This window comes from Emericellopsis atlantica (assembly GCF_019669845.1).
Source record: "Emericellopsis atlantica unplaced genomic scaffold F5Z01scaffold_5, whole genome shotgun sequence".
NCBI classification, from domain to species: domain Eukaryota; kingdom Fungi; phylum Ascomycota; class Sordariomycetes; order Hypocreales; family Bionectriaceae; genus Emericellopsis; species Emericellopsis atlantica.
Window position 1 is genome coordinate 305,379 of NW_025764707.1, and position 27,489 is coordinate 332,867.

The 27,489-nt window shown below is 54.0% G+C and overlaps 14 protein-coding genes across 14 annotated transcripts; 6 read left to right on the forward strand and 8 right to left on the reverse strand.

Annotated features, from left to right (window-relative positions):
- The first annotated feature begins 291 nt into the window (after positions 1–291).
- F5Z01DRAFT_448532 (uncharacterized protein) lies at positions 292–1,922 on the forward strand. The gene has a single exon (XM_046259823.1). It carries the CDS (start codon positions 672–674, stop codon positions 1,719–1,721), a length of 1,050 nt encoding a protein of 349 aa, XP_046120971.1. The 5' UTR covers positions 292–671; the 3' UTR covers positions 1,722–1,922.
- On the reverse strand, positions 1,923–4,357 carry F5Z01DRAFT_448531 (solute carrier family 35 member C2). The gene is made up of 2 exons (XM_046259822.1): positions 3,354–4,357; positions 1,923–3,300 (listed from the first exon to the last, which is right to left on the reverse strand). Exons 1-2 carry the CDS (start codon positions 4,035–4,037, stop codon positions 2,125–2,127), a joined length of 1,860 nt encoding a protein of 619 aa, XP_046120972.1. The 5' UTR covers positions 4,038–4,357; the 3' UTR covers positions 1,923–2,124.
- A 1,752-nt stretch (positions 4,358–6,109) lies between these two features.
- F5Z01DRAFT_448915 (glycosyl hydrolase) lies at positions 6,110–8,828 on the forward strand. Its single transcript, XM_046259825.1, has 7 exons — positions 6,110–6,457; positions 6,512–6,831; positions 6,884–7,330; positions 7,378–7,809; positions 7,873–7,896; positions 7,949–8,131; positions 8,194–8,828. The coding sequence occupies exons 1-7, from the start codon at positions 6,309–6,311 to the stop codon at positions 8,745–8,747; spliced, it is 2,109 nt and encodes a 702-aa protein (XP_046120973.1). The 5' UTR covers positions 6,110–6,308; the 3' UTR covers positions 8,748–8,828.
- A 68-nt stretch (positions 8,829–8,896) lies between these two features.
- F5Z01DRAFT_747915 (uncharacterized protein) lies at positions 8,897–9,736 on the reverse strand (the record flags this gene model as incomplete). The annotated part of the gene is made up of 2 exons (XM_046266976.1): positions 8,897–9,288; positions 9,343–9,736. 2 exons carry the CDS (start codon positions 9,734–9,736, stop codon positions 8,909–8,911), a joined length of 774 nt encoding a protein of 257 aa, XP_046120974.1. The 3' UTR covers positions 8,897–8,908.
- A 77-nt stretch (positions 9,737–9,813) lies between these two features.
- F5Z01DRAFT_647512 (HAD-like domain-containing protein) lies at positions 9,814–10,967 on the reverse strand. Its single transcript, XM_046262985.1, has one exon. The coding sequence runs from the start codon at positions 10,864–10,866 to the stop codon at positions 10,045–10,047; it is 822 nt and encodes a 273-aa protein (XP_046120975.1). The 5' UTR covers positions 10,867–10,967; the 3' UTR covers positions 9,814–10,044.
- On the reverse strand, positions 10,968–12,653 carry F5Z01DRAFT_647513 (transcription initiation factor iif). Its single transcript, XM_046262986.1, has 4 exons — positions 12,189–12,653; positions 11,850–12,135; positions 11,601–11,800; positions 10,968–11,546 (listed from the first exon to the last, which is right to left on the reverse strand). The coding sequence occupies exons 1-4, from the start codon at positions 12,465–12,467 to the stop codon at positions 11,208–11,210; spliced, it is 1,104 nt and encodes a 367-aa protein (XP_046120976.1). The 5' UTR covers positions 12,468–12,653; the 3' UTR covers positions 10,968–11,207.
- Positions 12,654–13,013: 360 nt separating this feature from the next.
- Positions 13,014–14,587, forward strand: F5Z01DRAFT_448994 (RNA polymerase II transcription factor SIII subunit A,putative). Its single transcript, XM_046259826.1, has one exon. It carries the CDS (start codon positions 13,151–13,153, stop codon positions 14,270–14,272), a length of 1,122 nt encoding a protein of 373 aa, XP_046120977.1. The 5' UTR covers positions 13,014–13,150; the 3' UTR covers positions 14,273–14,587.
- F5Z01DRAFT_671501 (ubiquitin-like protein NEDD8) lies at positions 14,584–14,983 on the reverse strand (the record flags this gene model as incomplete). The annotated part of the gene is made up of 4 exons (XM_046264705.1): positions 14,584–14,668; positions 14,721–14,803; positions 14,861–14,915; positions 14,973–14,983. The coding sequence occupies 4 exons, from the start codon at positions 14,981–14,983 to the stop codon at positions 14,584–14,586; spliced, it is 234 nt and encodes a 77-aa protein (XP_046120978.1).
- Positions 14,984–15,480: 497 nt separating this feature from the next.
- F5Z01DRAFT_679787 (band 7 family-domain-containing protein) lies at positions 15,481–19,933 on the reverse strand (the record flags this gene model as incomplete). The annotated part of the gene is made up of 5 exons (XM_046265554.1): positions 15,481–15,804; positions 15,857–16,212; positions 16,276–16,524; positions 16,703–16,725; positions 17,004–19,933. The coding sequence occupies 5 exons, from the start codon at positions 19,931–19,933 to the stop codon at positions 15,481–15,483; spliced, it is 3,882 nt and encodes a 1,293-aa protein (XP_046120979.1).
- Positions 19,934–21,276: 1,343 nt separating this feature from the next.
- F5Z01DRAFT_633829 (translation initiation factor SUI1) lies at positions 21,277–22,041 on the forward strand (the record flags this gene model as incomplete). Its single annotated transcript, XM_046261992.1, has 4 exons — positions 21,277–21,337; positions 21,397–21,416; positions 21,479–21,566; positions 21,617–22,041. 4 exons carry the CDS (start codon positions 21,277–21,279, stop codon positions 22,039–22,041), a joined length of 594 nt encoding a protein of 197 aa, XP_046120980.1.
- A 31-nt stretch (positions 22,042–22,072) lies between these two features.
- On the reverse strand, positions 22,073–23,479 carry F5Z01DRAFT_647530 (Borealin N terminal-domain-containing protein). The gene is made up of 3 exons (XM_046262987.1): positions 23,198–23,479; positions 22,875–23,142; positions 22,073–22,822 (listed from the first exon to the last, which is right to left on the reverse strand). The coding sequence occupies exons 1-3, from the start codon at positions 23,352–23,354 to the stop codon at positions 22,225–22,227; spliced, it is 1,023 nt and encodes a 340-aa protein (XP_046120981.1). The 5' UTR covers positions 23,355–23,479; the 3' UTR covers positions 22,073–22,224.
- Positions 23,480–23,626: 147 nt separating this feature from the next.
- Positions 23,627–24,790, forward strand: F5Z01DRAFT_647532 (uncharacterized protein). The gene is made up of 2 exons (XM_046262988.1): positions 23,627–24,055; positions 24,105–24,790. Exons 1-2 carry the CDS (start codon positions 23,765–23,767, stop codon positions 24,657–24,659), a joined length of 846 nt encoding a protein of 281 aa, XP_046120982.1. The 5' UTR covers positions 23,627–23,764; the 3' UTR covers positions 24,660–24,790.
- On the reverse strand, positions 24,791–25,616 carry F5Z01DRAFT_647535 (Sybindin-like protein). Its single transcript, XM_046262989.1, has 3 exons — positions 25,362–25,616; positions 25,184–25,306; positions 24,791–25,134 (listed from the first exon to the last, which is right to left on the reverse strand). Coding segments are annotated over exons 1-3 (447 nt in total). The 5' UTR covers positions 25,364–25,616; the 3' UTR covers positions 24,791–24,812.
- A 710-nt stretch (positions 25,617–26,326) lies between these two features.
- F5Z01DRAFT_449511 (HRDC-like protein) lies at positions 26,327–27,485 on the forward strand. The gene is made up of 5 exons (XM_046259827.1): positions 26,327–26,668; positions 26,746–26,873; positions 26,926–27,178; positions 27,239–27,345; positions 27,417–27,485. The coding sequence occupies exons 1-3, from the start codon at positions 26,454–26,456 to the stop codon at positions 27,045–27,047; spliced, it is 465 nt and encodes a 154-aa protein (XP_046120984.1). The 5' UTR covers positions 26,327–26,453; the 3' UTR covers positions 27,048–27,178; positions 27,239–27,345; positions 27,417–27,485.
- The last annotated feature ends 4 nt before the right edge of the window (positions 27,486–27,489 follow it).

A 27,489-nucleotide genomic window follows, 5' to 3' on the forward strand; every position in this document is an offset into this window, starting at 1 on the left:
GGGGTCAATCGTGTCGGACTTGAATCCGGGTAATGATGTCGCAAACCGCGCCGGCCAACCCACCGAGGGGTCATCCCGCGCGGTCAGTACCCCGACAGCCGTACAACGGCCGTTGTTTGCTATTGCATTTTTGCATTTCCGTTGGATCGAACAGGCGCTGCCAACCCATTTCCGCGGTCAAGGTTGCAGCGCTTAGTTTCTGAAGGCGGAGTCTCCGCCGCGCACCCTAGACTAAAGTTCAATAAGGCTGCAGTTTGCAACTTCACGCCATGCCTCGTTAATTATCCGTAGTTGGTTCAGAAAAGGATCTAGACAATATTTGGGCCGAATATCTTTCAATCAAATCAAAATGCTAGGCAAGTCCAATGCATGCCATGCACCCAATGTTGCGCGAAGGTTCTTACATCACCTCGCCAGTAAGATGATCACGTGACAGAGATTCGAAAGTCGATCGACTTCCATGTGTTGACTTGCCACGGGCGAAAAGTCCAACTCAGCCTTATCTTGCCATCACCACTAGCATCACTCTCAGCGCGCATTCCTTCACCACTTTGAAGCGCGTCGGACAATACTCGCCTGTGCGCTGTCACTTGAGCAGATTTCTCTTCCCCGGGCTCAAGGTACGTCCCCAAGCCACCACGCTTGTCCATCCAAGAAGAGCCTTGTTCATCATGGCGTACCCTCCACCTCCAGGCACCGCCAACCTTCCCGCGCGACCTCCACCCTCGAACTCGTCATCCAGCGGAGGCTTCAACAAGGGCGGCTTCAAGCCTGCCTTTTCCTCCCAACCACAAACATACGGCGCACAACCACAGTCCTACAACTCCCAGCCTCAGAGCTATGCCGCCCCGGCCTCGTCGTCTTCCTACGCGCCGCCCGCGCCACCTGCTGCCGGTGGCCACTATGGCCCTTCATATCCCGGCGTGAGCAGCGCTGCTCCTGCTTCTACTTCGACGTACTCGTACAATCAACCACCCGCGAGCTACTCATCCCACGACTATGGCACCGCAGCCTCCTCCTATGCGGCCCCGCAGATTAAGAATCCGTTCCCCATAGGCGGCCAGTCTGCCGCGCCTGGCGGCGATTTCGACCCTGAAATGGCCGCGCAAATCGCCCAATGGCAAAGCGCCTACGTCACCAAGGAAGGCGCCCAGGCGCCCGCGCCCGGCCAGAAACCCGAGTACGCCGCGCCCGCCAACCCCGAAAGGAAGAAGACGGTCGCGCGCGAGGGCGGAGGCAAGAAGTGGACAGACGATACCCTGCTGGAGTGGGACCCTTCGCACATGCGCCTGTTTGTGGGCAATCTCGCGGGCGAGACGACGGATGACTCGCTGCTTAAGGCATTCTCGCGCTGGGAGTCGGTGCAGAAGGCAAGAGTCATCCGCGATAAGAGGACAACCAAGTCCAAGGGTTATGGCTTTGTCAGCTTCAGCAACGCGGACGATTTCTTCGCGGCTGCCAAGGAGATGAATGGAAAGTACATTCAGAGTCACCCTGTCACCATCAAAAAGGCCAATACGGAAATCAAGGTTGCCAACGTCAAGGAGAGAGATCGAGGCCGCGGCAAGAACAACCGCAACAATAACAAGAAGAAGAGTGGCAGTGGAGGTGGTACGCATGGGAGCGACCACGGTCACGATGCACACATGGGATCTTACGCGGGTGCTGGTATAACGAAACCCGGCCAGAAGACGAAGAATGGGCTGAAGCTGTTGGGCTAATGGTATCCATGTGAATGTGCGCATTAGCCTGGTGTTCGGCGCGGTGTTGACTTCATCCATAATAGCATTGCTTATCTATCTGGGGCCCGATGGCTGAGATGAAGTATATAAAACAAATTTTACTGAATGAAACTCTTTGGGGTATCGTGACGGCCCAACAGCGACCTGTGCTGAGCTTCGCAGAATCAATCCTTTCTCCATGCCCTAAGTACTCCGATGCTGTGCATTCTACAAGCGAATGTCCAAAAATAGTCCGTCCAATGCAATAACCCTTGCATTGGCCCGCATATGGCCCAGTGATGTAGTCCCAATTATGACAATATGTGCAGCCGAATAAATCCCTGGCTCTTGTAGATGAAATAGGAAATATGACAAAACAGACGCTGGGAAACTGTCGGTGCGCTCAGTCGTCATGGCGATTCATGGCAGACTCCTTGCTCTCATCGTGTGTGGAGATACCCAGGACATTAGGGTGGATATCGCCGTCAGTTGTAATGAGAGCGTCGTGGCCCATGTCCCCGTTGGGGCGCAGCAAACCACTCGTCTCTTCAAGGGTATCGTCATCCTCGAATTCGCTTGCACTGGAGTGATCGGATGCCGAGGCGCGCTGATATCGGGCTGGGGCTTTCCCCGTGCGGGCTTCTCCGCGCATTTTCGAAATCTTGATATAGTTGTACGCCATGATGGCAATGAGGGTGGTAACAAGACCGACAAAGTTGACCGCCGTGAGCTTCTCGTGGAAGACAACAGATGCGGCCATGATGGTTACAACCTCTTTGAAGATGCCTGCAATGGACAACGTGACGACAGAGGTGCGCTGCAAAAGCGCGAACTCAGCGGCCGTCATGAGGAACGCGATGCATCCGGGGAACAATAGAAAACAGGGCGTCAGGAAGACGCCGAATTCTTTGCTCAATTCCGCCAAGCCACCAAACAGAGGCGTGAATCCTTCGACCGGAATCGCCAGACTGAGTAATGTGAGAAACATGACGGGTGTGAGCAAGAAGATGCTTGAGAAGGGATTCGAGGTTGCTGGATGCCGGAGCAACAAGATCTGGGTGAGGCCCCATCGAAAGCCAGAGAAGAAGGCGGCTGAGATGACCAGTACAAAGCCACCGACATGGAACTGGACCTCGCCAAAGACCATGAGTACGACCCCAACGGTCATGACGGCGATGATGGCAACTAGACGCCATGTGGGTGTCTCGAGGCGAAAGAGGAATGCAAAGCATAGGACAAAGGCAAGCGACGATGACTTGCACATGGTGTAGAAAGTGAGGCTGATGAACTTGAGCGACGTATTGCCCAAGCCAATGTCCAGTCCCGTCGCGGCACCGCATGGGCCGATCCTCGTAAAGTAGAACATTTTGCTCATGATGGAATTGCCGCTATTGCTGGCCGGTTCGTCTTCGTGCCTTGATCTCCCGCTGTCCGATGAGTGCGACTTTCCCGGTCGGGTTGATGGCACAAAGTACAAGACGGCGCCGGCCAAGCAGAACTGCACCACCATGTGCATTGACGTTGTGAATAGGGGAAATGCGAAATTGAGTCTGTCTTCGTCGAACATCCACTTGTTGTACTGCAGACAGTTAGTGACTGATTGCGACGAGGCCTTCCGGGCTGCTGCCTTACCAAGGAAATGCACAACGAAAAGAAGTACCAGAGTAGTATGAGGCCAACATTGATGGCTATGCGCATGACAATCCCCTGATCAGCTCCCTCCGGAGCCGTTGACGACTCCTTTTCCTTGGCTATGCGCTGGTCCAGCAGCGTGTTGCGCTTCCGTTTCTTCTGCTGACGTCTCTTCTCCTGCCTGGTCAACCCTGTTTCCTCATCGTCGCGAACGTCATCGCTGTAACTGTCCGAGTCGTTGGCGAAATTTCTCGGGGCCGGGCTGTTCACGAGGTCGCCCTCTTCCGCTATCTTTGGCTCTTCGACGAGACTCGAGCTTGCGACCGGTGATCGGGGGAACTGAGGTGTCCGTAAACTCTGGGATCGCGGTCGGCCAGCTATCACTGGTGAGAGGCCGGCGGTGCCACCCATGAGACTGCTCTTGCGGCGTCTGTGACCCGTGACTATGGGCTCCATCTCGATATTGTCGCGGGCCGAGCCAGCTCCGGCACAGGATGAGGAAGCGGCTGCGATGTCTTTGCCAATGTCGGTTGGGGTGGAGCTGACGGTAGGGACAGTCGAGACGGGCGACGAAGTATCAGCCGAGAGTATAGCGCTAGCTTTGGAGGTCGCAATTGGCAGCAGGGAAGGGCGAGAAGGGCGAGAAGATGAGGGAGCAGAGGACGAGGAGGTGGAGGTGGGCATCTTTATGTGTCCAGTCTTTAGTTAATTACCAAGGGGGAAGGAGGACTGGATGACGAGCAGGAGCAGCCGGGCGTGCCTGACCTGACCGGACTGAATTGGACTGGCAGGACCAAGCCCGACTCGTCCAAGCTCAGGTAAGGTAGAGTAAGGTACGTCAGGTACGCAGCAATTAGAGACAGCCAAGCAAAAGGTTCGGGGTCACGGTATGATGGGTGGTGCGGACGTGAGGACCGTACCAGTAGGGACTGGGGCACCAGGCGTTGGGAATGGGACGGACTGATCCACAGGGTGCCCACCGCCCTTCCGGTCGTTGCTTTGCGCGCGCTCGGTGGGACGTGCAAGTTATTTGGTGCTGTCTTGTCGCTGCTGTGATCGGTGATGCGCTGGCCTATAGGAAGCGGTGAGATGGCGGCTGCTCTGAGAGCTACCGAGTAATCAATTATTAGCGAGCTAACGTTAGAGTCTAGCGGTGGTGGTCATGCTTGTTCTGTTCACAAGAAAAAGGCACACCCTTGGAAACCTTGTCTCGGACGTGCCAGCTCACTCCATACCCCTGAGACTGGCTGTGGCGCTTGTCTTTCAGGGTCCTTGGCATTTGTCACCAGTCCTCCAGCACGGTTGTCTTTAATTTCACATTACAATGGTGCGGTCGGCTCTATCGCTTTGTCTAGTATGTCAGCGATCGACATCATCGAAAGCCGCAATTAGAGGCCATGAGCTAGTCGTGGTTTTATTGTGCCTGTGGAAGGCCGCTAATACCTACGCCCACCATGCTGTCATAGAGCCTGTGGCTGGTATGATGGCACTAATAATAATGCTACAGGTGCGCCTCGAGATCATCACCATATCTTGGTGCATCTGGTCTAAGCATTTTTTCCCCTTGCCCACCGCACACTTCTTTTATTGAGATAAAATCGCCCAATGGATTTTCTACCTTTGAGCTAGTGTCAAGGTCAGGCGCCAACCCCTCCGAGCTACTGCCCGCCTAAAGCATGCACCAGCCACCATGGACCCAGCCGCCCAGCGGCATTGAGATGCTGCCCTGATTTCAGATTCCAGCGGGGGTCTCCTATGCTCATCGAGCCAGCCAAAAGCCATCATCACTGCATCAGTCCTCGGAATATTCAGCAATACCTGTAATAAGTTGGAGAATTGCTTTGTCTTTCCGAGTAATTAATTAGCTCGCTGGCCAGACGTGAATCATGTCACAGCCCAACACCGAGACATCGGCACCCTGACACAAGCAGATCCGGCTCCAGTGCAGCCGATGAGCTCATCCATAGCAGCGCAATACAAGTTACGTTTGTTCATTGAGTCGGTCGTCAGCCCTGGAGCGCTCACTTTCTTAGCAATGCAATAGCAGTCGGTCATTCATTGCAGCTCCCCCGCCTTCTTTCTAGATCAAGAAGAACCCATGACTTCATTGACTAGATCAAGAGGAACCCATGATCACCCCGGTCTCACGAGTCACGACATGAGCAACGCCAAGACGGCCGGGTCATTGTCGCGGTCATGGGATTATTGACTGCATCTGAGGAGTAAGAAGGTCCTGTCGCAGCTATCGATTAACACGCAGGTATGCAAAGGCTGGGGCATCGGGCATAGTATTGGCTTCAGACTGTTCATTGCGGCATTGCATGTTGACCTTGAGACTTCGCAGTGCTGCCTCGTACTACGTACAAGTAGAACCGTTTACCCATGGACTTTGTTTTTTATCAATCAATCCGTTCGTCAGGTAGGGCACAACTTGTGCACATGATCAGCGCGATCATCCTCGGCATTTCGACCCCTTGGGCCTGGGGCTTGGGCCCTGGCACACGACCCCGGCTGAAACCCCAGATTTTAGCGTTCCATGGCATCCGGGGTAATTAATTAACTCATCCACCATTAAGAAATCATGGTCATTTACAACAAATCGAGCCGTAACACTAATCATTCTTGGGTTCCGAGATCGATCTAGTCAAGGACGTGTGAGGTGGTGATAGAAGTAGGGCTGATAGCCTTTTACTACAAGCCATAGCAAGGCTGAGTGCAGACCAATTGAACCAAAGATGGGGATCGAACCACCTAGTACCGGTACCGAGCGTGCCGTGGATGACGTTTTGCCTTGCTCACTCTATCCTAAAGCCAGCTCCCTATGGCTCGGGGAGTGCAAGTGTGATCTCACCAGAGCTATTGTGCGATCACTACTAGATAGCCTGGCATATACTCTCTCAGTCACCATCCTTATTTGGTCCCAAAGCCTCGAGCGTTGAGGCCTACGTGAGCACCATGGATTTTCAAGACGCTGCGGCTCAACCGTCGCATTCCCGTCGAGCCCAGCTCGGAGGCTATCTGCCTATCGAGGACTATGGCATGATCGGCAACATGCACACGTGTGCCTTGGTAGGCTTGGATGGGAGCATCGACTACATGTGTTGGTAAGTATTGCTGCTCCGGCGATGCACAAGTGGGTGCTGAGAACAGAATACCAGGCCTGTCTTTGACTCTCCTACGGTCTTCTGCCGCCTCCTGGATAAAGACAAAGGCGGTTACTTCAGCATCGCTCCCCGAGCTGGCCTCAACTGTACGACGAAGCAGCACTATCTGCCCTCATCATGTATCTTGCAGACTCGTTACATCCACGAGGTTGGCGTGGTGGACCTTGTGGATTTCTTCCCTCGTCCAAAGAGTGCCCAAGTTATGACCAGGGAGTACAAGCAAAGTGCCTATCGTGAGGCGGCACCGGTTCAGGAAGAATTGAAAAAGTGGCTTGTCAGAAGGGTTGAATGCATTCGTGGAGAACTCGACATGGGTGAGCCGTTCCGCCGCGGAACACGTCAACAGCCATTGTCTAACCTGACCAGATGTCGAGATCTTCCCAGCCTTTGGGTACGCAAAAGATCCTCACATAACAACCCTCCTCCATGAACGTCACACATCACATATGGAAGAGAGTAAAGTGGCCACTTTCCACAGCAAGGATGTCCAGTTCCAACTCGATGTTGCTGTTGAAGAGGATGAAGACGTGAAGAGCTGCCCCATGATATCGTTTAAAAAGGTTCGCAAGCCTGGGATGCTAGGAGAGGGTCTTGTGGCACGTGTCAAGGTGGTTGAGGGTCAGGCCATTTCCTTCATTTTGCGCAAAGACATGGACAATCACATTGCGAAGCACATCACAGCTTTGACTGTTGATGCTCAACAGCACGACACACAAGACTTTTGGTCCAACTTCATCAAGCAGTCCCAGTACAGAGGTAGATGGATGGAGGTGGTATCGAGGAGTTTGATGATCCTCAAAATGATGACCTATGGTATGCGGGGCACCCTCTAGTCGATAGCCAGTTTTGACAACCTACAGAACCGACGGGGGCTATTGTGGCCGCGCCGACGTTCTCTATCCCTGAGGATGTCGGGGGCGTGCGCAATTGGGATTATCGATACACCTGGATCAGGGACTCGAGCTTCACAATCTACATCCTGCTGCGCCTGGGTTTTCGAGCCGAGGCCGACGCGTTCATGGAATTCATCATGGAGAGGTTTACCCAGTCTAGGCTTCCGGACGGTGGCTTGCCCATCATGTTCACCATTCACGGTGGAACCGATATCCCGGAAATCACGCTGGATCATCTCGAGGGATATCGAGGCAGCCGTCCTGTTCGCATCGGCAATGGGGCAGCTTTCCATCAACAGTATGATATCTATGGCGAGCTGATGGACACAATCTACTTGCACAACAAATATGGCAAACCGGCACCTTGGACTGCGTGGAAAGCTGTTCAGGAGATTCTAGGTAAGCCAAGGCGACCAAGCACGAATCGCCAGCACACACTGACATGTCTTTCTCTTCTCGCAGACTATGTTTTGACTATACTTGGACGTGAGCTACCCCAACGCGCCTCATATACATCGAACCTGGCTCACCTCAGTAGAACCGGACATGTCGATTTGGGAAGTCCGGGGCCACAGGCAGCACTTTACCTACTCGCAGATCATGCTATGGGTGGCCTTTGATAGAGGCTTGCGCCTCGCGGATAAGCGCTGCTTCCCTTGTCCGAACAGAAACGCTTGGTTGAAGGCGCGAGATGACCTGTGCGAGGAAATCATGGATAAAGGTATGTTCTGTTCCGTGGTGCTACACGGCCGATAATAGCCGGTAATTCTGACCCGGGGCCAGGGTACAACTTGGAGATGAATTCATTCATCCAAAGCTACGAAAGCAACACCACTCTTGATTCCTCAATCTTGATTGCGCCGCTGGTGTTCTTCATCAGCCCTTGCGATCCCCGCTTCCTGAAGACGCTGGATCGAATACTCTTGCCCCCTGATAAGGGAGGACTCACCAGCACCGGTCTCGTTTATCGCTATAACACCGACCTCGCACAGGACGGTAAGTCCGATCTTCCACTCCTCCAGAGAAAATACAGCCTTATTTCAACCCTTGAACCACTAACTGTGACAGGCGTGGGCGGGCGCGAAGGTGCCTTCAGCATGTGTACGTTCTGGCTTGTGGAGGCCATGACCCGCGCCAGTGTCTACGAGCCAAAGTACAAGGCTCGTGCCGTCAGTCTGTTCGAGAACATGCTCGGGTTTTCGAACCATCTGTGCATGTTCTCTGAGGAGATTGCCAGGAGTGGAGAGCAGCTTGGAAACACGCCCCAGGCGTTCAGCCACATTGCTCTGCTCAGCGCGGCGTTCAACTTGGATCGAACGTCGGATGAGCGCCCATAGCGTCGAGGAACGAGTTTCGGCGTGACCCCCCCGTCATGACGCAACATTCGGGGTGCTCGTGTTTGATCAACTACGCTCGCTTACATGTATTTGTAGAATATAGCTGCAGACAAATGTGATAAACCTGCGTTGATTCCAGCTACATACATGAGCAAGTCTGTTTATCTCCAACTTCCGAATCCAGAAGAGCAGCCTGACGCTCTGGGTCGTGACTCGAGAAGGTTCATGATCGACGAAGGCTTCTTCGGGACTGTGCTCGAGTTCAGCACTCCGCCTGGCAGGGGCAGCTTTGATCTCGCAGGGGCTTTGAGGAGCAGAGGTCTTGGACTTGTCTTTGCTGGCACTGCGATCCGAGATTTGAGTGGCTTCTTCACCCTGATGCTGGCCTCTCGTGTTTTTGTGGATGTGGATGGGGCGCTGTTAGTGGTGCCTGCGTCTGACGTGGCATCCGTGTGAGACTGAGCCCTCCCAGAGGATGACGGGATACTGGAGATGGCTGTACGAGAGCTGTTTCGTGGTGGTGACTCGGTTGTCTCTGCATCTGCAGGCATTAACCATCTCGAACCGCTGTTTGACTCATGAACACCTTGCTTACTCAAGATCTCAATTTCCTCTCGTCGGTGTATGTCTCTGCTGACTGAGGACACAGCACTGCCTTCATCGTTCTCCAAGTCGTACAGTTCCACCGCTCGAGATATCAAGCGGAACTCTTTGCAGACCTCTGTGTCCCCATACTCTGGCCATCTCTCATGAAAGATCCCGCGGCATTTCTCCAACTTTTTTCGTGCAACGTGCAAATGCTCGTCTGTTTTTGTGCATTCATCGCACTTCCGCGGCAACCTGCGAGAATGCAGGCCATGAGGCTGCTCAAGGCCACAATCCGTTGGCAGAATGCCACTGACATATGCCTCGCCTAGGGGGCAGTACCTGACACGCTTGCCCTGAATGTAGTGTGAACATGTGAATACGAAGCGAGCGTAGGTACACATAATGGTTGCCGAAGACTGTGCTGAAGAAGAGCATGGAGGTCGGCGAGTTTATAGGAGGCTTGAAATAGTTATAAAGACCGCATGGCAAACCTCATAGAGGAATCCACATCTTAGAAGATTCATTAAAATGCCATGGAAAATTACAAAGCCTTTGTTCTTCAGGCTTGCTTGAGAGTTAGGCCTGAGTTTGTCGGATGCCCACATGCAGTAGGGGGCAAACACACAGGGTCTTTAATTGCCTGACAACTGCCCGCAACCTTTTCCACTAGATGCTCAATATGATGAGAGAGAGAAGTTTTTATTCGACTTCATCGATCTAGAAGCCCACTTGCGATGACTTCCTGGAAATTCCTCGCCCAGTGCACGCTGGCATTCGCCGCCTTGTCATATGCCTCGACGTGCGGGACAGGGATGCTCAACCGCTGCAGTGTGCGTATGAGCGAAGAGTCCGTATCATCATCTGCTATGACAATGCCCTTGTGCGCGAGCAGACATTCCAAGTCTGTCGATGAGTCGCCAAAGTACAAGATCGACTCGTCATCTCCACCAAATTCATGCTTCAGTGCGCTCAACTTGCCGGCCGAATTCGTGAGCTGCTCACCCAAGAACTCTGGTCCTTCAACACGGCCGTCACTTGCTATCTCATTGGCCACGATGGGCATTGAGAACTGATGCAGGACGCCTCTGATGAATGAGCGTGACCAGTTGACGGAAATTACCCCAAGTGGCCATCCATTGTCTTGGGCCATCTTCGTGACGGCTTTAAATCCCTCCCGAGTCTCAATCTTCTTGGATTCCACGGCGCTCACGCCCATTTCGAACAAACCCATGTGTTCCAACCCATCGAACACGCCAGAGGCCTGTACCCGTTGCAGCGATGCTTGTTCTATGGGCCGGAGACCGTTCAGAAATTCAACCTCTTGGGCCACTTCGCGCCGTTCTTCTTCTTTGGGCTCATAATTCTCTTTGTACTGATGGTAGTCGCTCATATAGTGTCGCACAACTTGGTCCCATGTCGCTTGGAGGTGTTGACCCCGTTGTGTGTGTTGAAAAGCAACTGCCGCAGCGGCAAGGTCAGATATAGTGTCTTGCTGGGTTATAGTACCATCAAAGTCGAAGATGAGTCGCATTTTGAGAGGTCCCGTACAATCAGCCGGATATTTAACTTGTAGTACTAGCAACAAGTCGAGGTTTGAAGATCGAGGTGGCTTTCAGGAGTCAGGAATTTGATGTCTACGATTGGTGGGGCAAGTCTGTCCTTTGTTGGTGACGACAGACCCAAGCCATCGTCATAGGAGCTTAATTACAATGCAGTGGCCACAACAGGACTCCTGAGAATCAATACTTCGCTAAGAGATCCGGTTATCAACTACAGCTCTAGAGTAATAACCGATCCTTGTCAAAGAAAAGCAAAACGCTGAACGCCAGTTGTCAAAGTTCACCGTCAACACCCCACACCAGAGCAGGCGACCTAGGAGGGTATCACATCCTCCATTTCTTCTTCCTCTTCCTCGTCTTCGTCGTTGGCTTCCTCCGCCACGTTGCCTTGTGTTGTACCACGATCCGCATAGCTGTCGATCAGTTTATACCTGTTGGCAAAGGGGCCAGCTTTGATAAGCACGGCAATTTCTTCCAAGACCTCGCGGAGCCATGCTTCGGGCTGCTGCGTTCTCTGTCGTAGAGACTTCATCGAGTGGTACTGGTATTGGTTGAAGTTCTGGAACAGCAAGTCCAGAAGCTCGTTCTTGGGAAGGCGAGCAGCCTTGATCGTGGGGCCCTTCTTCTGCTTGACCGTCGGCACAGCTCCCTTCTGTAGACACTGTGAGCCCTCTCAAAATTGCAATATCAAGCTCAGGACACTTACGACAAAGTTATTGTTCCACATATTGCCACCCGATGGGCCAGTCCTAAAGGTGGCGGCTTCGCTTCCACTGATGACTTTGATGCCTTTCTTAGGCTTCTCAAGTTCGTGCAGTTGACGCATAATCATCTTGTTCTCCTCAGCCTTGTTGAGCGGCTCGATGCGGCAGTCGAACTTGAACTTTCCAGCAATCTTTGTCTTTTCTAGCAATGGTGTCAGCACAGTCGATAGTGATGCGTGAGGCTCACATACTGGGGATGGCTTTGCGGTAGAACGGCTGATACCTATTCCTGCGGTCGAATGCTGGCTTCTCAACAGCGCCGTCTCTGGGCTTGTTCAGAATGTGAGCTGGTATGCCTTTCTTCAGCGCCGCAGCGCGCGCCTTGTTCTTCGCTTTGAACCCTGGTAGATCCTCTTCGCTAAACAGGAAGTGATTCTCGAGCTCTTTGTCGTTGTTCTTGATGTCCATTTTGTACTCGAGAGGGATGCCTTGATGCTCTGGTATTCTATCGTTCAGCAGCATGCGTGTGACAGGTTTCTGTGTGCGTCGTTAGCCTTCTACCGTGTCAATTCGACCAAGCGCCAACGAACCGTTCCTTGGCTTGCATCATTCTTGTCGTACCAAAGGCGCATGGTAGCAATCTGAATCTCGTCGTCATCGCCAAGGCGCTCCAACATCTTCTCCCACTTCTCCCAAACATACTTTGGCAACCGAGCAAGGTACATCTGGTTCAGTTGCGAAGCACTGTTGGCGTCGAAGAACTCAAGGTCGCCGGCGTCTTCGTACAAGTCCTCCTCATCAGGGGTGCCCAGGCGATCAGGCATATCTTCTGTGGCTTCGGCCTTGATGGCCGCTGTGGTGTCGGCCATGATGGAGAGAAGGTCGAGGTGTCGTGGCGCTCGGAGCCGTCGCTGTTGGTGATGGTTTGCGCAGGTGTAACAATTCTCGAGTGAGCGCAAGCGCTATCATAGGAGAGCTATAGGGCCGCTGATTCGTGAGGACGTAGGTGACTGAGGTTGTGAGATTTGGTTCAACAATGATCGCGGGAGTTGAAGGTTTCCGACTGTTCAGAATCGCGACCGTGCATCATGACGGCCAAGGTAATGGGTACGTGCTTGACACGTATTGGTTAATATGAGTTTCGCTAGCCCCAAGAGGCAGTTTTTGATGTACACTAAACCGGATTGGGAGATCAGCTCAACAGCAACTCCGTTAAGGCTCAAGCTTCGTCCGTTGTGGGGTAGGTACCTATCTTTAGTGACCCCTGCTGCTCCTTGACGAGATGCACAATTGCTCGACACCTGCTCCTCCTCATCACACAGGGCGAGCGATATTGATTAGGTCGAAGACATTATATCTGACTATGTGAGACTGTCCAAATACTGTCAGATTCAGCATATATTTTGTGGCGCACTGGCCATTTTTACGACAATGAACCTCGGATTGCCTGCCACAGCCTCCCTCGCTTCTGTGCCTGCGATAATACACGGTCGATCCACGTCCCGCTGAGCACCTCAGTCAACCCGCAGCATCAACAAGCTGCTACTTGAACATGCCGGTCAAGTGTCTCGTCGATCTGGCCACGCAGGCTTGTATCAAGAATATTCGACATCTCGACGGCGTCGGCGACTACCTTCCATACGAGAATGTCCGAACCATTCTGATGCGGGTCGAGAATGGCGCGCAGCTACGGCGCATCGAGGTCAACTCCCCCCAGATCCAAGGCTTGACGGGAGAGATCTGGTTGCGGCTCATCGAGAAGCACTTTCCACTCGAATTTCGCAATAAAGCCTACAAGCCGGCCAACCCCGACAAGTGGCACAAGGTTTACGAGAAATACAAGAAGGAACATGACGAAGCACGCGAGGAGAGTGAAAGGCAGCTTGCCAGTTCCCTCGCAGGCTTGAGACAGAACAAGGAGCAAAAGACGAGCAGGATCGTGGACCAAAAGTCTATGCGCGGCGCCATAGGGGAACCCACGAGGAGCAGAAGGACACAAGACAGAAGCGGATCGTCGCTGAGATTCGGCAGTGGGAGCCGCACTGGTACGATGTCCGGTGCAAGTGTGATGAAAAAGGTCCGCAGGGAGGTCAAGGAGGTCGCGCGAATCCACGGCAACTTGTCCAGGAACATTGGCGCGCCGAGGCCTTTGATGAGGATGGCAAAGGCACCGCAGGCCTTGATAGATGAACGTCGGAGAGCTGCGCTGCCCGGTGTCGGCAGGGTCAGCAGCAACCCGGTGAGGAAACCGGCTGAGAAGCCTGTCAAGTCCTCGGCTGTTGCTGAGTTCGAAGAGCGAGCCACATTGTTGCCTGACTCGGACGATGATGACCAGGACGACACCAAAGAAGATCTATTTGACGACTCGCCTCGGAAAGGCCGGGCGACGACAAAGACGGCCCAAAGGTCCACGGCGAAACCTTTGGCTCCATCCAGCTCAAGAGTTTCTGCACCAGCTAGCGGGTCATCGCAACGCCAGAATAACAACAGCAGGGGTGAGGCGCGGCCACATGGCAGAGGACAGACAGAGCCCGAAGGCATTCCGGCGCAGCTTAACCAGGGGAGTTCGACAACTGGGGCTTCAAGATCTGCAGACCTTGCCGGCGAGGTCATGCCACCGAGACCGATGAAGAGAAAAGCACCGAATAGCATATTCATGCAAAGAAAGAGATAGTATCCAGGCGGCATCTGTTCCATGGCAGAAAACTGCCGATATTTGTGTTGTCAGGTAAGAACAGTTGGCATATGGCGAGGATTGCTTGCGTAGCGGATTTGTTCGAGCTTTGGGGCGTTAATTTTCATTACTATGCAACATAGACCAACAAGGGCATTGCAGCATTTGGGTCACCAACAAATAATATCAGCCTTACATGTCAAGAAGAGCCTAGTCATGGTAGAATCGTGGTTGTTGTTGTAGCCCATTGGCATTCATTTTGGTCATTATCATGGTCCCAACGCCGGCATCATGTCGTCCTCTCGAAATACCTAGCACCCTCCTCGGAGGGCCAAGACGAGATGCAGTGTGTCGCCCGCATTGAGCTGGTAGTCCGCCGCCGATTTATCGTCAGTCCTGACAAAACCCGTTAGCCGTGTCCTTTGCCGCTGAATGTATCGACGCGCACATTTGCTTGCCGCCGTGGATCAGGCGCTGCTGCACTGGCGGGATGCCCTCCTTCTCCTCGACCTTCTCCTTGATCTGCGAGACCTGTTGCCGTGGTTAGGTATTGTTCGCGCGAGTACTCTCGTCTTCGGCCATACGCACCTTGTAGTCGGACTCGATGTCGAGCTCGATCTCCTTCCCGGTCAATGTTCGCACCCTGCACGCTTGGTTAGTTGCGCCGTGGTGTGACCGAGGACTGTATGCTCCAACTTACTTGATCTGCATGGTGGGCGACTTGTTGCGGTGGTGTTGATAGTAGTCGCCAAGGGTAATCCTCTGTATTTGGGGGAGAACAGAAGCAGACGGCGGTCGAGAGCTCGATGATGACCAACAGGTGGGATGGTGGGGTTTGGAGGTGTGAGGGTCGCTTGGAGGGGCTCCCAGAAGGCCGCAATGCACTCCAACAGGTAACTCTCGTGATGAGGTGATGAACATTGAAAACAGCCAGTTTTCAGAAACATTGATGCTCTGTGTTTGCCATGTTATGGCATCGATTATGTTCTCTAACTTACATACTCTCCGTCACGGTTTCGCCTATGGCATCTTAGTCCATATAGCAGACATACGGTAGACCTGTATACGAGATAGCAACAGAACTACAGCTCACAACCACCAGTGTAGAACCAGGTTTGATATTGTTACATTGCGCATAGGCAATTCCTTAGAGAAAACATAGTACAGTGGAGATTCCCTCGCCCCGATTACCCCGTGTGCGCCCTCGTTTACTTCTTGTTGTTCGAGTCGTCAAAGACGTTCAACCCGAGACCTTCCGAGTCCAGCATCAGCCTGTTCTTCGATCCAGCCTCCTGCAGCTGCGTCGCAATCATCCTCGCGTTCTCAATCTTCTTGAGCTCCACGTACGCCTTGTTCTTCTTGACGGCGTCACCAATCAGCTCGGCAGAGCGTGCTTCACCCTGCGCCCTGACAACCATGGCCTGCTTCTCCTGGCGAGCCTTGTCGACGACGAAAGCAGCGCGCTGGGCTTCCTGCTGAGCAACCTGCTTCGCCTCGACGGCAGCAGTGAACTCGGGTGAGAAAGCGAGGTGCTATGTCATTCGGTTAGTCCAGTCGTCTCTGGCTGCATACAAAAGCACGTACCGTCAGGGAAACATCATCCAGAGTGATGTTGAATCGCGCAGCGCGCCTAGACAGGTTGTCGCGCACCAGCTTGGCGACCATTTCACGCTGGGTGATCAACTGGCTGGCGTTGAACTGTGCCACAACACTCTTCAGGACTTCGTTGACGATCGAGGGCAAGACGCGCTCGTCGTAGTCGGTTCCGAGCGTCCGGTAGATCTGGGGCAGCGCCTCCACTTGAGGTCTCGACAGAACACGGCAGGTAATGTTGACCATCTGCAAATCCTTGGTGCCCGTCAACGAGGCGACGTTGCGCGGCTTCGCTCGTACATCGTAGGTAATCGGGGTTTCGAACCAGGGAATGTTGATGTGTGTTCCTGCCACCGCTCGTCAGCATGGTGCGCTCTGTGAAAGCCGCCCGGCTCCTCCGATCTGCGCACCTTCGTTGTAGATCTCCTTCCCGACACCACCCAGCCTTGTGTACTTGATCGCCCGATGGCCACCATCAACGTTAAAGAGAGAGTTGGAGACAACCCAGGCACCACCGAGGAGCAGTAAAGCACCAGCAGCAGCACCCGCGGAGCCCTTGGGCATCTGAGGACCACCGCCAACGCCGCCGCGCTGCTGCTGGATCTGGCGGAAGCGGCGCATAGCCTCCTTTTGCCAATCGTTCGACATGGTGACTCGACCTCGAGGTTCGCGAATAGACCGTCTTTGCACCTTGGTACCAGTCGTGAATGGGCAGCAGGCCGATGTGTGCTGTCGTGATGAGATTGAGCAGAGCCACGGATGCTGGGTGATTGATGACCAGATCAAGCTGTCAGAGAATGGACTGGAGTCCAGTCGCTGAGCTCGGTCGCGACCCACTCCTTTCCGGCCTCGGGATTCGTCTAAACCCCATCACCTCGTTCCCCCGGATTTAAGACACATGAACGCAGGCATTGATTCTGGGAACACAAACGCTCCTCAATTGTTACTTGTAGCTACGAGTGTAATTTGCTATATACATTTCGGTCTTGACTGCATGCGACACTGCTCTTCATCTCTCATTATGTGAATGAAGGTTGCCACATTCCCCGAAACCAAGGCTCCACGCCGCACAAAGGAGAGTTACTCGGACAAGCCAACTTGGACGATCGGTCAGTTGGCCAAAGGCTTCCTTGCAAACCCATTAAGCATGCGGAATGCCGATTTGCAGTTTCTTCCCTCCTCCATGACTGCCGCAACACCCTCGAGGCACTTCCCGGCCTCCTGGATCGCAACGCCAGCGGTGACAGTGTCAGCCAACCGAAGCTCGCCAGCCACCTTCTCCATCTCGCAACGGAGGAGCCAGCGCTCCCAGTTCCAGCCTCCCACGACGCTGCACACGCTCGCGACGTTGTCAGCGCTGCCCATGAGGGGCAGCTGAGGCAGAGTCTCGCCTTCCGCCGCCGTAGGTCTGGGGATCTTGTACATATCGCGCTTGGAACCGACGGGGAGACACATCCAGGCACGGCGGACATCTTGAAAGCCAGCACGAGCCAACCGGCCGAGCCACATCTTGGATGGGCTGGGGTCGTAGCCAAGAGTCTTGAGCGAGAAGCCGAACTCTACGCTTTTGGCAAGGCCCAGAGGCCCAGCGTTCATCAGCTCCGAGTCAAGCACGGAGAACTCAATGTAGCCTCCGGGCTTGAGCACGCGCATGCACTCGCGCAAGCAGCTCTCCCACTCGTCTTCGCCGTTCTCTCCTACAAACTTGAGAATGCTGTGCAATTCACGGGCATATACCAGGTCAAAGTGGTTGTCCTGGAATGGAAGACGGGTGAGGCGCTCGATGGCAACTTGGCGGTGGTTGGGGGGTCCACGGATATTAGAGTTGGAGAGCTGACGGATGGCCTTGGTGGTGACGGTGTACACCTTTGAGTTGGGGTATTGCAGGGCGCAGTGCCATGCCCAATCGCATGTTGACTGGCCACCAAGATCCAGGATCCTGGCCCGCTCACGGACACCCCCAGTGCTAAGCTTGGGCTGGGACAGACGTGCCAGACGCTTCGTGACCGGCGCTGTGATGAGTTTCCCGCCGTTGAGATACTTCATGGCGGCCACGTGCCAAGTGGGCATCGCCATCTGGGCGGCAGCTTCAATCTCCTTCTCCAGACGCAGCTGGTCAAGGTCAATGGTGAGGTTGTTGTCGCTGCGCACAACGTTGGCACTGAGACGCTTCTTCGCGGAGAGCGGGACCACGCTGAGCTGGAACTTGCCCAGAAGCTGGTTGCGGTGCCTCTGGCGGAGAGAGACACGTTGCGCCTGGAGAGCTTCGAAGCGTGCCAGCTGGTGCACGAACACGTCGACACTGTGCGTGCGCACAATATAGTCCTGGAAGGCGCGGTAAAAGGCAGACTCCTGGCGCATCAACTTTGAGGGCAGACGCTTGGGCTGCGCAACGGCCGAGTTCAGCTCCGAGAACCGGACGCTCTTTTTAAGGGGCACGAGAGACTGGGCAATTTCGGGCTGAGACGCTACCTTGGGCTCAATCTTAGCTTCCTTGGGAGATTCCTCCTCGGCGGCTTCCTCAATGGTCTCCAGGGACGACTCATCCTCTGAAGCATCAAAGATCTGAAGGTAAGAGCGTTGAGCGCGCAACCAGAGCTCGGTGCGGTCAAGGTTCGAGACGGCCTCCTCTTGCTGTTTGACTGCATACTTGGGGTCGTAGTCGTTGACGATCTCGGCAACGGCCTGCTCAGCTTCGGGAGAAGGGGGAGCAGCGGACGCTTTGACCGTTTCATCGGAGGAATCAGACACCTTGTGCTCGAAGACCGGGCGTGCCGTAGGCATATCATCAGACACGTCGTCAGCGATGACCTCAACCACCTGCTCCACAGGGGCCGACGACATGCTAGCAATCCTGTAGAAGCCCTCGGCGGAGTCGGGGCGCTCAGGAATCTCAGTGACCCGAAGCTCGGGGACGGGTGGGACAGCTTCGTCGATGTTCCAAGGGCAGCGGTAGAATTGCTCGGCCGTTGTCGATGTCGGTGGCACCATGGCGTCAGGGGACTTGGCGACCATGTGCCAGGTGGTACGGGTCCGTGGCGAGAGACCGGCAAAGAAACCGCCAGGGGAAGGAATGTCCAACTTTGTCAAGTCTGCGAGGGACTGGCGGTTGGTGTTGGGCGAGAATGCGACACCAGCGGTAGCGGGCGGGTTGAAGCTGGTAACAAGACGCAGAGGCTGCTGGCGCATCTCGCTAATGCGTCGGGGCACTGGCTGGGGGATTTCCAAAACACGCTCAGGCTGTTCGTGGTGCATGTCCTCGTCCTCCTCCTCGCCTGAGAGAGCATGTAGGGTCGCCAGAGCACCAGGCTGTAGCTGGACCCCAGACCATGACTCCTCGGGCGGTGCGTCCTCGTCGTTCCCAATCACCGGTGTTGGCGGAGCACTCATCGCTGCCAGCTGCTCCGAGGTAAGGCTGCCATCCAGAGAAGGCGGTGCTGATGTCGTAGGGGTGTCCAACGCCTGCTGTTGGTCCATGAACTGCAGCTGCGCTGGTGACATGGTAAGTTGGGCTGATGGCGTAAGAGGAACAGGCGAGGTGATCTTCTTGAACTCCTCAATAGCAGAGCGCTGCTCACTCATGTGTCCTCGGCTGTCTGGGATGATCAGACGCATGGATCCCTTCCCAGGTGCCCTAGTCGAGCTTTGCGGCCTCGACTTTCTCACGGAAGACCCCCTGCGCAGTCCACGTTGGTCCTCGCCCTCATCATCAGTCACGTCGTAAAGGTCCTCAAACTCTGTGTTGTCGGTCATGATGCTCGTGCGATTCCAAGGGTTCGACGAGGTCGTCGGGGAGCTATCATCGGCAGAGGACACTGAGGGCGAAGAGGGCAAGACAGGCGCCGACATGTAGTTGATGCCCCTTGGCGTGGGGAAGTGGTCACTCATCGGTGACAACCATGCTTGGATCTTCAGGTGCGACGTGTCGGCCCGTCTCGATTGAAGAGACGGCGCCGTCGTCGCGTGTGGAGTGTGACATTCATCACTCTCTTCCTCGATTATAGGATTAAGGATGTGTTGTCTTCGAACCAGCGAAGACTGGGTTCCCATGCGGATAGTGTCGGCCATTGTTTCCTCCAATTGTCGTGATTATTGCCAGAATATAACACAATTAAAGCTGGCCGGCACCTGGCATAGGCTCAGAGAGTAAGACGTTGAGAAAACAGGGTATACTGAAAGTTGGACTTCTTGACGTCCCGCGCCGAGTTGCTTTACGAACGGATTTGTGTGAACGACAGGCTGCTTCGGTCAACGAAGCGATGATCTAGAAAGGCGCAAAAGTGTAGAGCAAGGAACAAACAGGAGGTACTGAAGAGAAGGTGGAGGGGAAGAGGCAGGAAGGGCCGGCCGCATGGCCGAGGGACGAAGAAGTCTCTTATTCGAGCACCAGATCTGGGACCTCCCTCTCGATCATGGTGTGGCCCATCTCGTCAGCGGCTACAAGTACATCCTGGCGCGCAACACTACGCTTGTGGCTGCCAGATGGTCTTGACATGACACCAGCTGTGGGCCGCGGGGAGACCATTGCAGGAACGCATGCTGCCGAGAAGCTCTTGGGGGCGCAAACGAAGCCCAATGCGGACAAGGTACGTCCATAATCGCTGTGATGGGGATCTCAGGCTGCGCAACGTTGGCAGTTGGACAGCCATCATGTTTCCATCCCTAGCCAAGGCTGGCACGTACCAATCAACGACCTTAAACAGGTTTCTAAACATAGCCCGCAGCATCTCATTGCCAGGCTGGCGCGCGGGAAACGGTGATGGTCTCGCTGTGATTGGGCTGGCGGCTGCATTGCGACAGCCAATGGTCGCCCGCTGGAGACGACGGGCGCCTACGTGCCGCGACAAGCACTGGACTGCTGCAGATTATTGATGAACCGCATATCAGAGGATGCGGACGCTGAATCTCTTTCATTTGATGTCGTTCGTGGTCGCTAGTAACATCACGCGCCATGTCTTTCGTTGAGCAGCCTTCTGCGCGAAGCTCAGAGGTCGAGTAGAGGCAATCTGTGCATACTGCTGGTCGGGAAAGCGGCCGTGAACGCGGCCTCTGGGTCTCAATAGAGTTGCCGACCGTGTGACAATGCTTGCATTTCGACCAGGAGCGGTACGACGCCAACCATGAGGAATCGTAGAGTTACGAATGGTTTGCAGATGGTGAGGATGGTTCAATGCACTTGTTGCCTGAGGCCAGGGTGAAGCTCTTCCTCGAGGTCTGGCGGGAACCCCACAAAAGGCCTCTGGAGGCGGCACTGAGCTCACGCGCGGGCTGACGTCGGATGCTGCGAGCCCCTCCATCGATCAATTTTACCCCGCCATGCCTACGGAAAGTACGAAGGTCGAGCACGCGTCTAAGGGCGTTTCTTCCTTGACTCCAAACAACCTCACCTTCAACTTGTACTCAGCTACGACATGGCAGACTCCGAGCAAGGAGATCGGCCATCAGAGGGGCGTCATGTGATTTACTGTGGAGGTGAGTATCTATCGCCTGTGACCTGTCTTGGCTTTCTCGCGACTGACCGCGAATTCTAGTGTGTACTCTGCCTCCCGAGGTGCGACTTTGCCTCCCTGGTCACGATCTGCTCCCGATATCATGCTAAGCGATTGCAAGTAGTACTGCGAATATGGCGGAACTGTAAAGAAATGTCAAGAATGGCTGGAGGCCAACCAGCCGGAGATGTATGCCAAGATATGGTCACCAGGTTTGTCAACGGTTCCGTCGACTAGTTCGCTCACTCACAACCTGGTGCAGAGGTCCTTGAGGCTGCCACTGCCGCCTTATCTGTGGACGCGCAGAAGCGAGCCGCGCGCGATGCGCAGAAGAAGGCCGCCAAGGCCGAGGCCGCTGAGGCGAAACAGAACGAGAAGCTCGCTTCAAGTACCATCACGATTAAGCGCATCGAGCGTAACAAAAAGAAATTCGTCACGGCCGTATTCGGATTGGAGGCTTTCGGCCTAGACTTGAAGAAGGTGGCGAAAGACTTGGGCAAGAAATTTGCTACGGGGTCGTCGGTCACCAAGGTGCCAAGTGGTGGAGAGGAAATTGTGGTTCAGGGCGATGTGAGCGAGGAGTTAGAGGAGTTCCTTTTGGAGAAGTACAAGGATATCCCTGGTGAGAACATCGAACTCGTGGATGACAAGAAGAAGAAGAAGGCTGCGGCTGCGGCCGCAACTTAGGCTACGACATCATCAAAAGCGCCATTGCATGGTTCACCGCTGTGCATACAATCTCAAGTTCCTCGTTCCTAGCGCCGTGAGTGATCTCCCTGCCAAGCCCTGTTGCAGTGTCATCGGTGCTCTACCCAATTTCAAGAACGCAACGCCTGCTAAATGAGCAAATCCTGAAATCCGACTGAATGTCTACCCTCTGTTTCGCAGCACTCGCCCAGCTCTTGTCTTCGGCGTGCTCTTTACCGCTGTGGTCTTTTTGGCATCCCCGCTCGCAGTTCCTTTCGTAAAGCTCCCCAATGTTTTCTTTGGGGGCGCGCCCCGAGGAGCCGCTCCCTTCCTGACCACTGTCGAATTGCTGCCATCACTAGCTTCACTTGTGGCACTAGCACGTCGGCCTGTGCGTGTTGCAGGCCGCGAAGTTGGAGGTTTGGCTGCTGCGGGCGCGGCGCGTCGTGTCTTGGCTGGCTGTGCAGCTGGTGCAGCAGTGCTGCTTGTATTCGACGTAGTGGTGGCCTTTCGTGTCCCAGCGCGTGTCGACTTGGCCTTTTCCACAAAGTTAGACAGCATGTTGGTTGCTGCAGCTGTGCGGGAAGTGCCTTTGAGCGGTGATCCGGGTCGCGCGATCTGTGACTTGGCTGGTGAAGCAGGGCGGCCGCCCTTGAGCCTCGAATTGGAGGAGGTAGGAGACAAGACCTGCGCAGGACGAACATGCCCGCCTTCGGCTGCTCGCACCCTCTTGTTGGGGTTCTCTACATTTTCGTTCTCCTTATCTTTGCCAAAGTCTTCACTATTTCATTGTTAGCCGCAGAGGTTTTGAGTTTATCGACCCACGCGCATACCTTGTTCGTTTGAGGCTTGTTGTTGGTTTTGAGAGCGCGCTGTGAATGTCGGCCGGTTTCCGTACAAGCCTGTCCTTTGCCGGCACAGGAGGTGGTCGGGCAGTCATCGCGGACTTCTGCTCCTTCTCAGAGTACTTCAGTACCAGGTCCTCCATTCTCATCTTCCTCAGAGCCATTGGGATTCGGTTGACCCTTATTTCTATCCGTGACCGGAGACCTTGCGCTTGGAGGCTGTACTGCGCTCGGAGTCTGCGCGCGCGTTCAGTAACTGTTGCTCGTGTTAGCATGAGAGCTTCCCTTGCATGCATGTGTGTTCTACATACTCTCCAGTTGCAGATTGTCTATGAGAGCCTGCTTGTGATGCGCGCTTATCCCCATCTTGCGCTGCTTGATCGGACTTCTTTGCTGAGCTGGTGTTGTGGCGCGTGGGCTGAACGCGGCATTGTCTGAAGCGCGCTTCGGCGGTCGACCTTGCGCCATTATGTTGAAGCTTTGTGAGAAGACGAATCAGAGTCGCGTGTAATGTGCCGATCTTTCTGTAAGAAACTTCGATCAATTTCTTCACAATGTGAAATCCTGGCGCAGCTTGATGATATTGGTGTGTAGGTGCTTTGAGGTGACGACCAAGTCGGACAAAGTAAACAAACCCGCAGAAAGGTGGGGCACTTCACCGTCGTTATGTAAGCAGTCCGGGCCCACCTACCCTGGACGCCATCCACTGTAGGCTGAACCCGCCTTACGACATCGGGAGCTTGACTGATCGCCAGCCTTCTCCAAACAGACCCAAAGCATCATAAATCCGACAACTTCCATTTTGTCTACAGAGACAGCCATCGGCAACTTTTAATCTTTCTTCAACTCCAGCTTCCTACTCCCTCAACACCGCCGCCATGCCTCTCGAGGCGGTAATGGTCGTTGTCGACAACAGCGAGAGCGCTAGGAATGGCGACTACCAGCCAACACGCTTCGATGCGCAGACCGACGCCGTCCAGACGCTCTTCCAGACAATCACCAACGGCAACCCCGAGTCTTCCGTCGGTTTAATGAGCATGGGTGGGAAGGGGCCTGAAGTGCACGTCACATTGACTACTGAAATGGGCAAGGTACTGGAGGGCTTGCATCATACAAAGCAAAAGCTGGGCGGCTCCTCGCATCTGAAGACAGCTGTCCAGGTCGCTGCGGTAAGTTGCTCTGGTAGTTGGGTTCCGTGCAATGGCTAATGATGTGCAGCTGGCCCTCAAGCACCGTCAGAACCGAGCCCAACGTCAACGAATAATAGTATTCGTATGCTCCCCGATCGCCGACGAGAAGAAGGAGCTTGTTCAGCTGGCCAAGAAGATGAAGAAGAGCAATACGACGGTGGACTTTGTGCTGTTCGGAGAGCTCGACGATGAGGCGACACAACAGAAGCTGGAGGCATTCAATGAGGCCGTCAAGAGCAACGAAGGCTCCCACATGGTCGTGTTCCCTCCCAGCAGCAAGCTCTTGGGTGACCAGCTGATATCGAGCCCCATTCTGCTGGGTGAGGGTGCTGACGGCCAGGGTGGCGGCGAGAGTGGTGGCAATAATGAGGAGTTCGAATTCGGCATCGATCCATCCATGGAGCCCGAGCTTGCGTTGGCTCTGCGCATGAGTATGGAGGAAGAGAAAGCCAGGCAGGAGAAATTGGCAAAGGAAGAAGAGGAGAAGGCGAAGAAAGAGTCGCTGGGTGATGTCAAAGAAGAGGATGAGTCTGGCCCCAGTGACGGCAGCAAGAAGAACGGCGACAAGATGGACACCTCGTGAGCATTCGAAACAAGGTCGCATTCCTTCGGCGTCATGGCGCTTGGTGTGCAATAGACACAGGGACCAAGTAGACAGGGACACGATAGGCGCGAGAGCTTGCCGCATTGTGCAGCTTGTTTTGATAATGAGATTCATGAGACATTTCCGCGGCGTCTATCGATTGTTGATTTCCCTGACATATGACTGAAGTTTCCTATCAAACATCTCGCACCGGATAGGCATCTCCAGTGAGTAGAACGGGTTCTTCATGACGTAGTCCGCATACAGATCATACACTTTCCGTATAGTCACATCGACGTTGGTCTGTGTTGTGTCGGTGAAGAGCAGAAACTTCACACCGGTCAATGTGTTGAAACACTGCATGCGGAAATTCTCGGTCTCGAGAACCTCCAATCCAGAGACCTGCTCGGGTCGAAGCCCAGCCGGCGGCGCAGGCGGTCTTATCGGGGTCAGGCGCGCCGTGATGGCGTGCACTCTGCGAGATGGGTAAGCTGCTGCTCCTGCTCACTGCGGGATGGCCTTACCCGTGGAATGTACCGGCTAAAACGAGGTAATCGTTTGTGCTGATCTTGTTTAGGCCATCGTGGAAATTCTTGTTGTATATCAAGCCGCCGGCCTTGTTGATGACAATGAGGGCGAAGACGGTCCTGAATTGACAGTCAGACGAGGGTGTTCAGGGGTGGGGGGGCGAGGTGAGCACACATCGCGTCGACGCCTTCATGGGAGAGTTGGGTCGAGGGAAATGCCCAGAGCCGGTGTCAACGTTTATCACTGGGATCGTGTCGACGTTGTTGTACACTCGCCGTTGCGGTCGCTGCCGTGATCACAGGTTGTTGAGATGTCGTCGTGAAGTGAGGTGGATCAGATTGCCATTGGAACATACAATTTAGGAGCTACAACCTGAACAATAACCATCCAGATTCTTCCACCAATACTTTTCACTCACCTTCTTTCTAGATGTACTTGACGGAAGCATTTTAAATAATTATCCCATATTTCCAGAGTCATCACGTATCAGCAATCAATGCTGTCGGCGTACAGGGTACGCCAAATGACCAGCTGATGTCACGTGTTTCCCTCAACGATGAACATCTCTTGTGCTTTGGGCAAACTGTCTGAACTTCCGCCCAAGGGATTAGTAATGAGTAATCAGATTGCCTCTAGAAAGTGTCCGGGTTTGAAATGTTTGTTTGATAGAGACCGCCACGGCGGGATGGGCCACTACAGGAATCATTGCCTTTGCAGGCCGTCAGAGACCGAGAGCTTTCTTGATGGCTCCTGGACATGTTGGAATCAAAGGCTACGAAGAAGATATTGGTAGGCCTCCCCAATCATTATGCATTCTGGTAAAAGATGAGAAGTTTACTTGTGACCGAATGCAACATATTCTTATATGCCATGTACCTAGGCAGGCAGCTATCAAATTTGGCACCGAAACAGCAAAGCCGGCTTCATTCTGTTTGAGGTGATACGCTGAACTGTAGATCAGGTACCTGGTGAAATCCCTGGGCGGTTAGCAGTAAATTTCCAACGACGCACCTGAAAGTTGCAATCGGAATAGATCTATCTTTAAAGTTTTGGGCACTTGGACTTATACTCTGAAGAGGTCCCAAAAGGGCTTAGCGCCAAACTACACGAATCTGTGTCCGAACTTCACGCCGAAGGTTCGCGCATTGACTGTAGCATTGACAACACCACCCACATCGCACAAGAAGACGACAACTAGCCTACGCTGTTTCAAATATAGAACGCCAATATCGCCAGCGACTAGAGAGATTCAAGAGCGCGCCGAAGATGGCTCACTTCCCCAAGACATCCCGGCCCAAGCCTCCGCCGCCGGGCAACGAAGAAGCCAGCACAGTCCTCAACCTGGGCGAGTTCCAGGACGTTGAAACCCTCACGCTCTCCGAAGCCTCACTTGTGTTGAATGCGATTGTCCAGCGCAGACGCGAGCGCGCAGCCAAGGTCCGACCTGACGGCGCGCCACAAATGAATCTGAACGAGACTGAGTACGACGACCCGAGCGAAGGAGGATGAGAAGATGTGCGGGGTGCTGTTCATGAACAGATCGACTGACGAGGGCTAGGATGTTGCACACGACGCTGCAATATTTGGACCACTTTTCGCGGTTCACTAGAAAGGAGAACGTCGAAGCTGTCGAGCGACTGCTCCGGTCGCATCGGGAGCTGGAGAAGTTTGAGCGCGCCCAGCTCGGTACGGCCTCCCATGTCTTTATGCGGCAAGTGTATATCGCTGACAGTCACAGGCTCATTATGTTGCGAGAACGCGGACGAAGCCAAGACGCTCATTCCGTCATTGCAGGACAAGATTGACGATGCCGATTTGCAGGACCTTCTCGACGAGATCACGAAGCTACAAACGAAGTGAGGGGTGACTGCTACCGCGACACATGGAATTTTAAACGGACACGGTTTGCTTTTGGCGCAGCCATCTGGGACGGATGGCTACGCAAAGGGAGTTGCATTTCTGGCGTTTGGTGCCAAATCAAAATGGATTAGGTCAGCTTGCTACTCTACACATTTTAGGAACCTATGAATACAACGACGTTAATGGTGAAGAGTCTCGTACCCTGTCGTGGTAACATCACAAGTTTGCGTTGTGCGGTATACGATCGGTACCGGGAAGCCTGGGTCTGGTCACCGCTCATCAACACTTTTGATTTCCTGTATGCATACTCCTCAATAATTTTAGCAAGATGTTGTTTGGATATACGAACTGAGCTGACATGCAAACTAGAAAAAACCGACCAGCAAACAAGCAGATACATCTCTGTGCCTCACGCCAGCGAATACGTCCGGGAATCACTGGG

Bases quoted from the DNA above. Each gene is read 5' to 3' on its own strand.
- F5Z01DRAFT_448532 (XM_046259823.1), top strand. From the start codon at position 672: ATGGCGTACCCTCCACCTCCAGGCACCGCCAACCTTCCCGCGCGACCT.
- F5Z01DRAFT_448531 (XM_046259822.1), bottom strand. From the start codon at position 4,037: ATGCCCACCTCCACCTCCTCGTCCTCTGCTCCCTCATCTTCTCGCCCT. The intron at 3,301-3,353 runs GTAAGGCAGCAG...AACTGTCTGCAG, and splicing joins TTTCGTTGTGCATTTCCTTG to TACAACAAGTGGATGTTCGA.
- F5Z01DRAFT_448915 (XM_046259825.1), top strand. From the start codon at position 6,309: ATGGATTTTCAAGACGCTGCGGCTCAACCGTCGCATTCCCGTCGAGCC. The intron at 6,458-6,511 runs GTAAGTATTGCT...ACAGAATACCAG, and splicing joins AGCATCGACTACATGTGTTG to GCCTGTCTTTGACTCTCCTA. The intron at 8,132-8,193 runs GTATGTTCTGTT...ACCCGGGGCCAG, and splicing joins CGAGGAAATCATGGATAAAG to GGTACAACTTGGAGATGAAT.
- F5Z01DRAFT_647512 (XM_046262985.1), bottom strand. From the start codon at position 10,866: ATGCGACTCATCTTCGACTTTGATGGTACTATAACCCAGCAAGACACT.
- F5Z01DRAFT_647513 (XM_046262986.1), bottom strand. From the start codon at position 12,467: ATGGCCGACACCACAGCGGCCATCAAGGCCGAAGCCACAGAAGATATG. The intron at 12,136-12,188 runs GTTCGTTGGCGC...CGACGCACACAG, and splicing joins ATGATGCAAGCCAAGGAACG to AAACCTGTCACACGCATGCT. The intron at 11,801-11,849 runs GTATGTGAGCCT...CACCATTGCTAG, and splicing joins CTACCGCAAAGCCATCCCCA to AAAAGACAAAGATTGCTGGA.
- F5Z01DRAFT_448994 (XM_046259826.1), top strand. From the start codon at position 13,151: ATGCCGGTCAAGTGTCTCGTCGATCTGGCCACGCAGGCTTGTATCAAG.
- F5Z01DRAFT_647530 (XM_046262987.1), bottom strand. From the start codon at position 23,354: ATGGCGCAAGGTCGACCGCCGAAGCGCGCTTCAGACAATGCCGCGTTC. The intron at 23,143-23,197 runs GTATGTAGAACA...CACGAGCAACAG, and splicing joins AGACAATCTGCAACTGGAGA to TTACTGAACGCGCGCGCAGA. The intron at 22,823-22,874 runs GTATGCGCGTGG...ACAATGAAATAG, and splicing joins ACAAGCCTCAAACGAACAAG to TGAAGACTTTGGCAAAGATA.
- F5Z01DRAFT_647532 (XM_046262988.1), top strand. From the start codon at position 23,765: ATGCCTCTCGAGGCGGTAATGGTCGTTGTCGACAACAGCGAGAGCGCT. The intron at 24,056-24,104 runs GTAAGTTGCTCT...AATGATGTGCAG, and splicing joins CAGCTGTCCAGGTCGCTGCG to CTGGCCCTCAAGCACCGTCA.
- F5Z01DRAFT_647535 (XM_046262989.1), bottom strand. The intron at 25,135-25,183 runs GTAAGGCCATCC...CCCATCTCGCAG, and splicing joins TTAGCCGGTACATTCCACGG to AGTGCACGCCATCACGGCGC.
- F5Z01DRAFT_449511 (XM_046259827.1), top strand. From the start codon at position 26,454: ATGGCTCACTTCCCCAAGACATCCCGGCCCAAGCCTCCGCCGCCGGGC. The intron at 26,669-26,745 runs GTACGACGACCC...GACGAGGGCTAG, and splicing joins ATGAATCTGAACGAGACTGA to GATGTTGCACACGACGCTGC. The intron at 26,874-26,925 runs GTACGGCCTCCC...TGACAGTCACAG, and splicing joins GTTTGAGCGCGCCCAGCTCG to GCTCATTATGTTGCGAGAAC.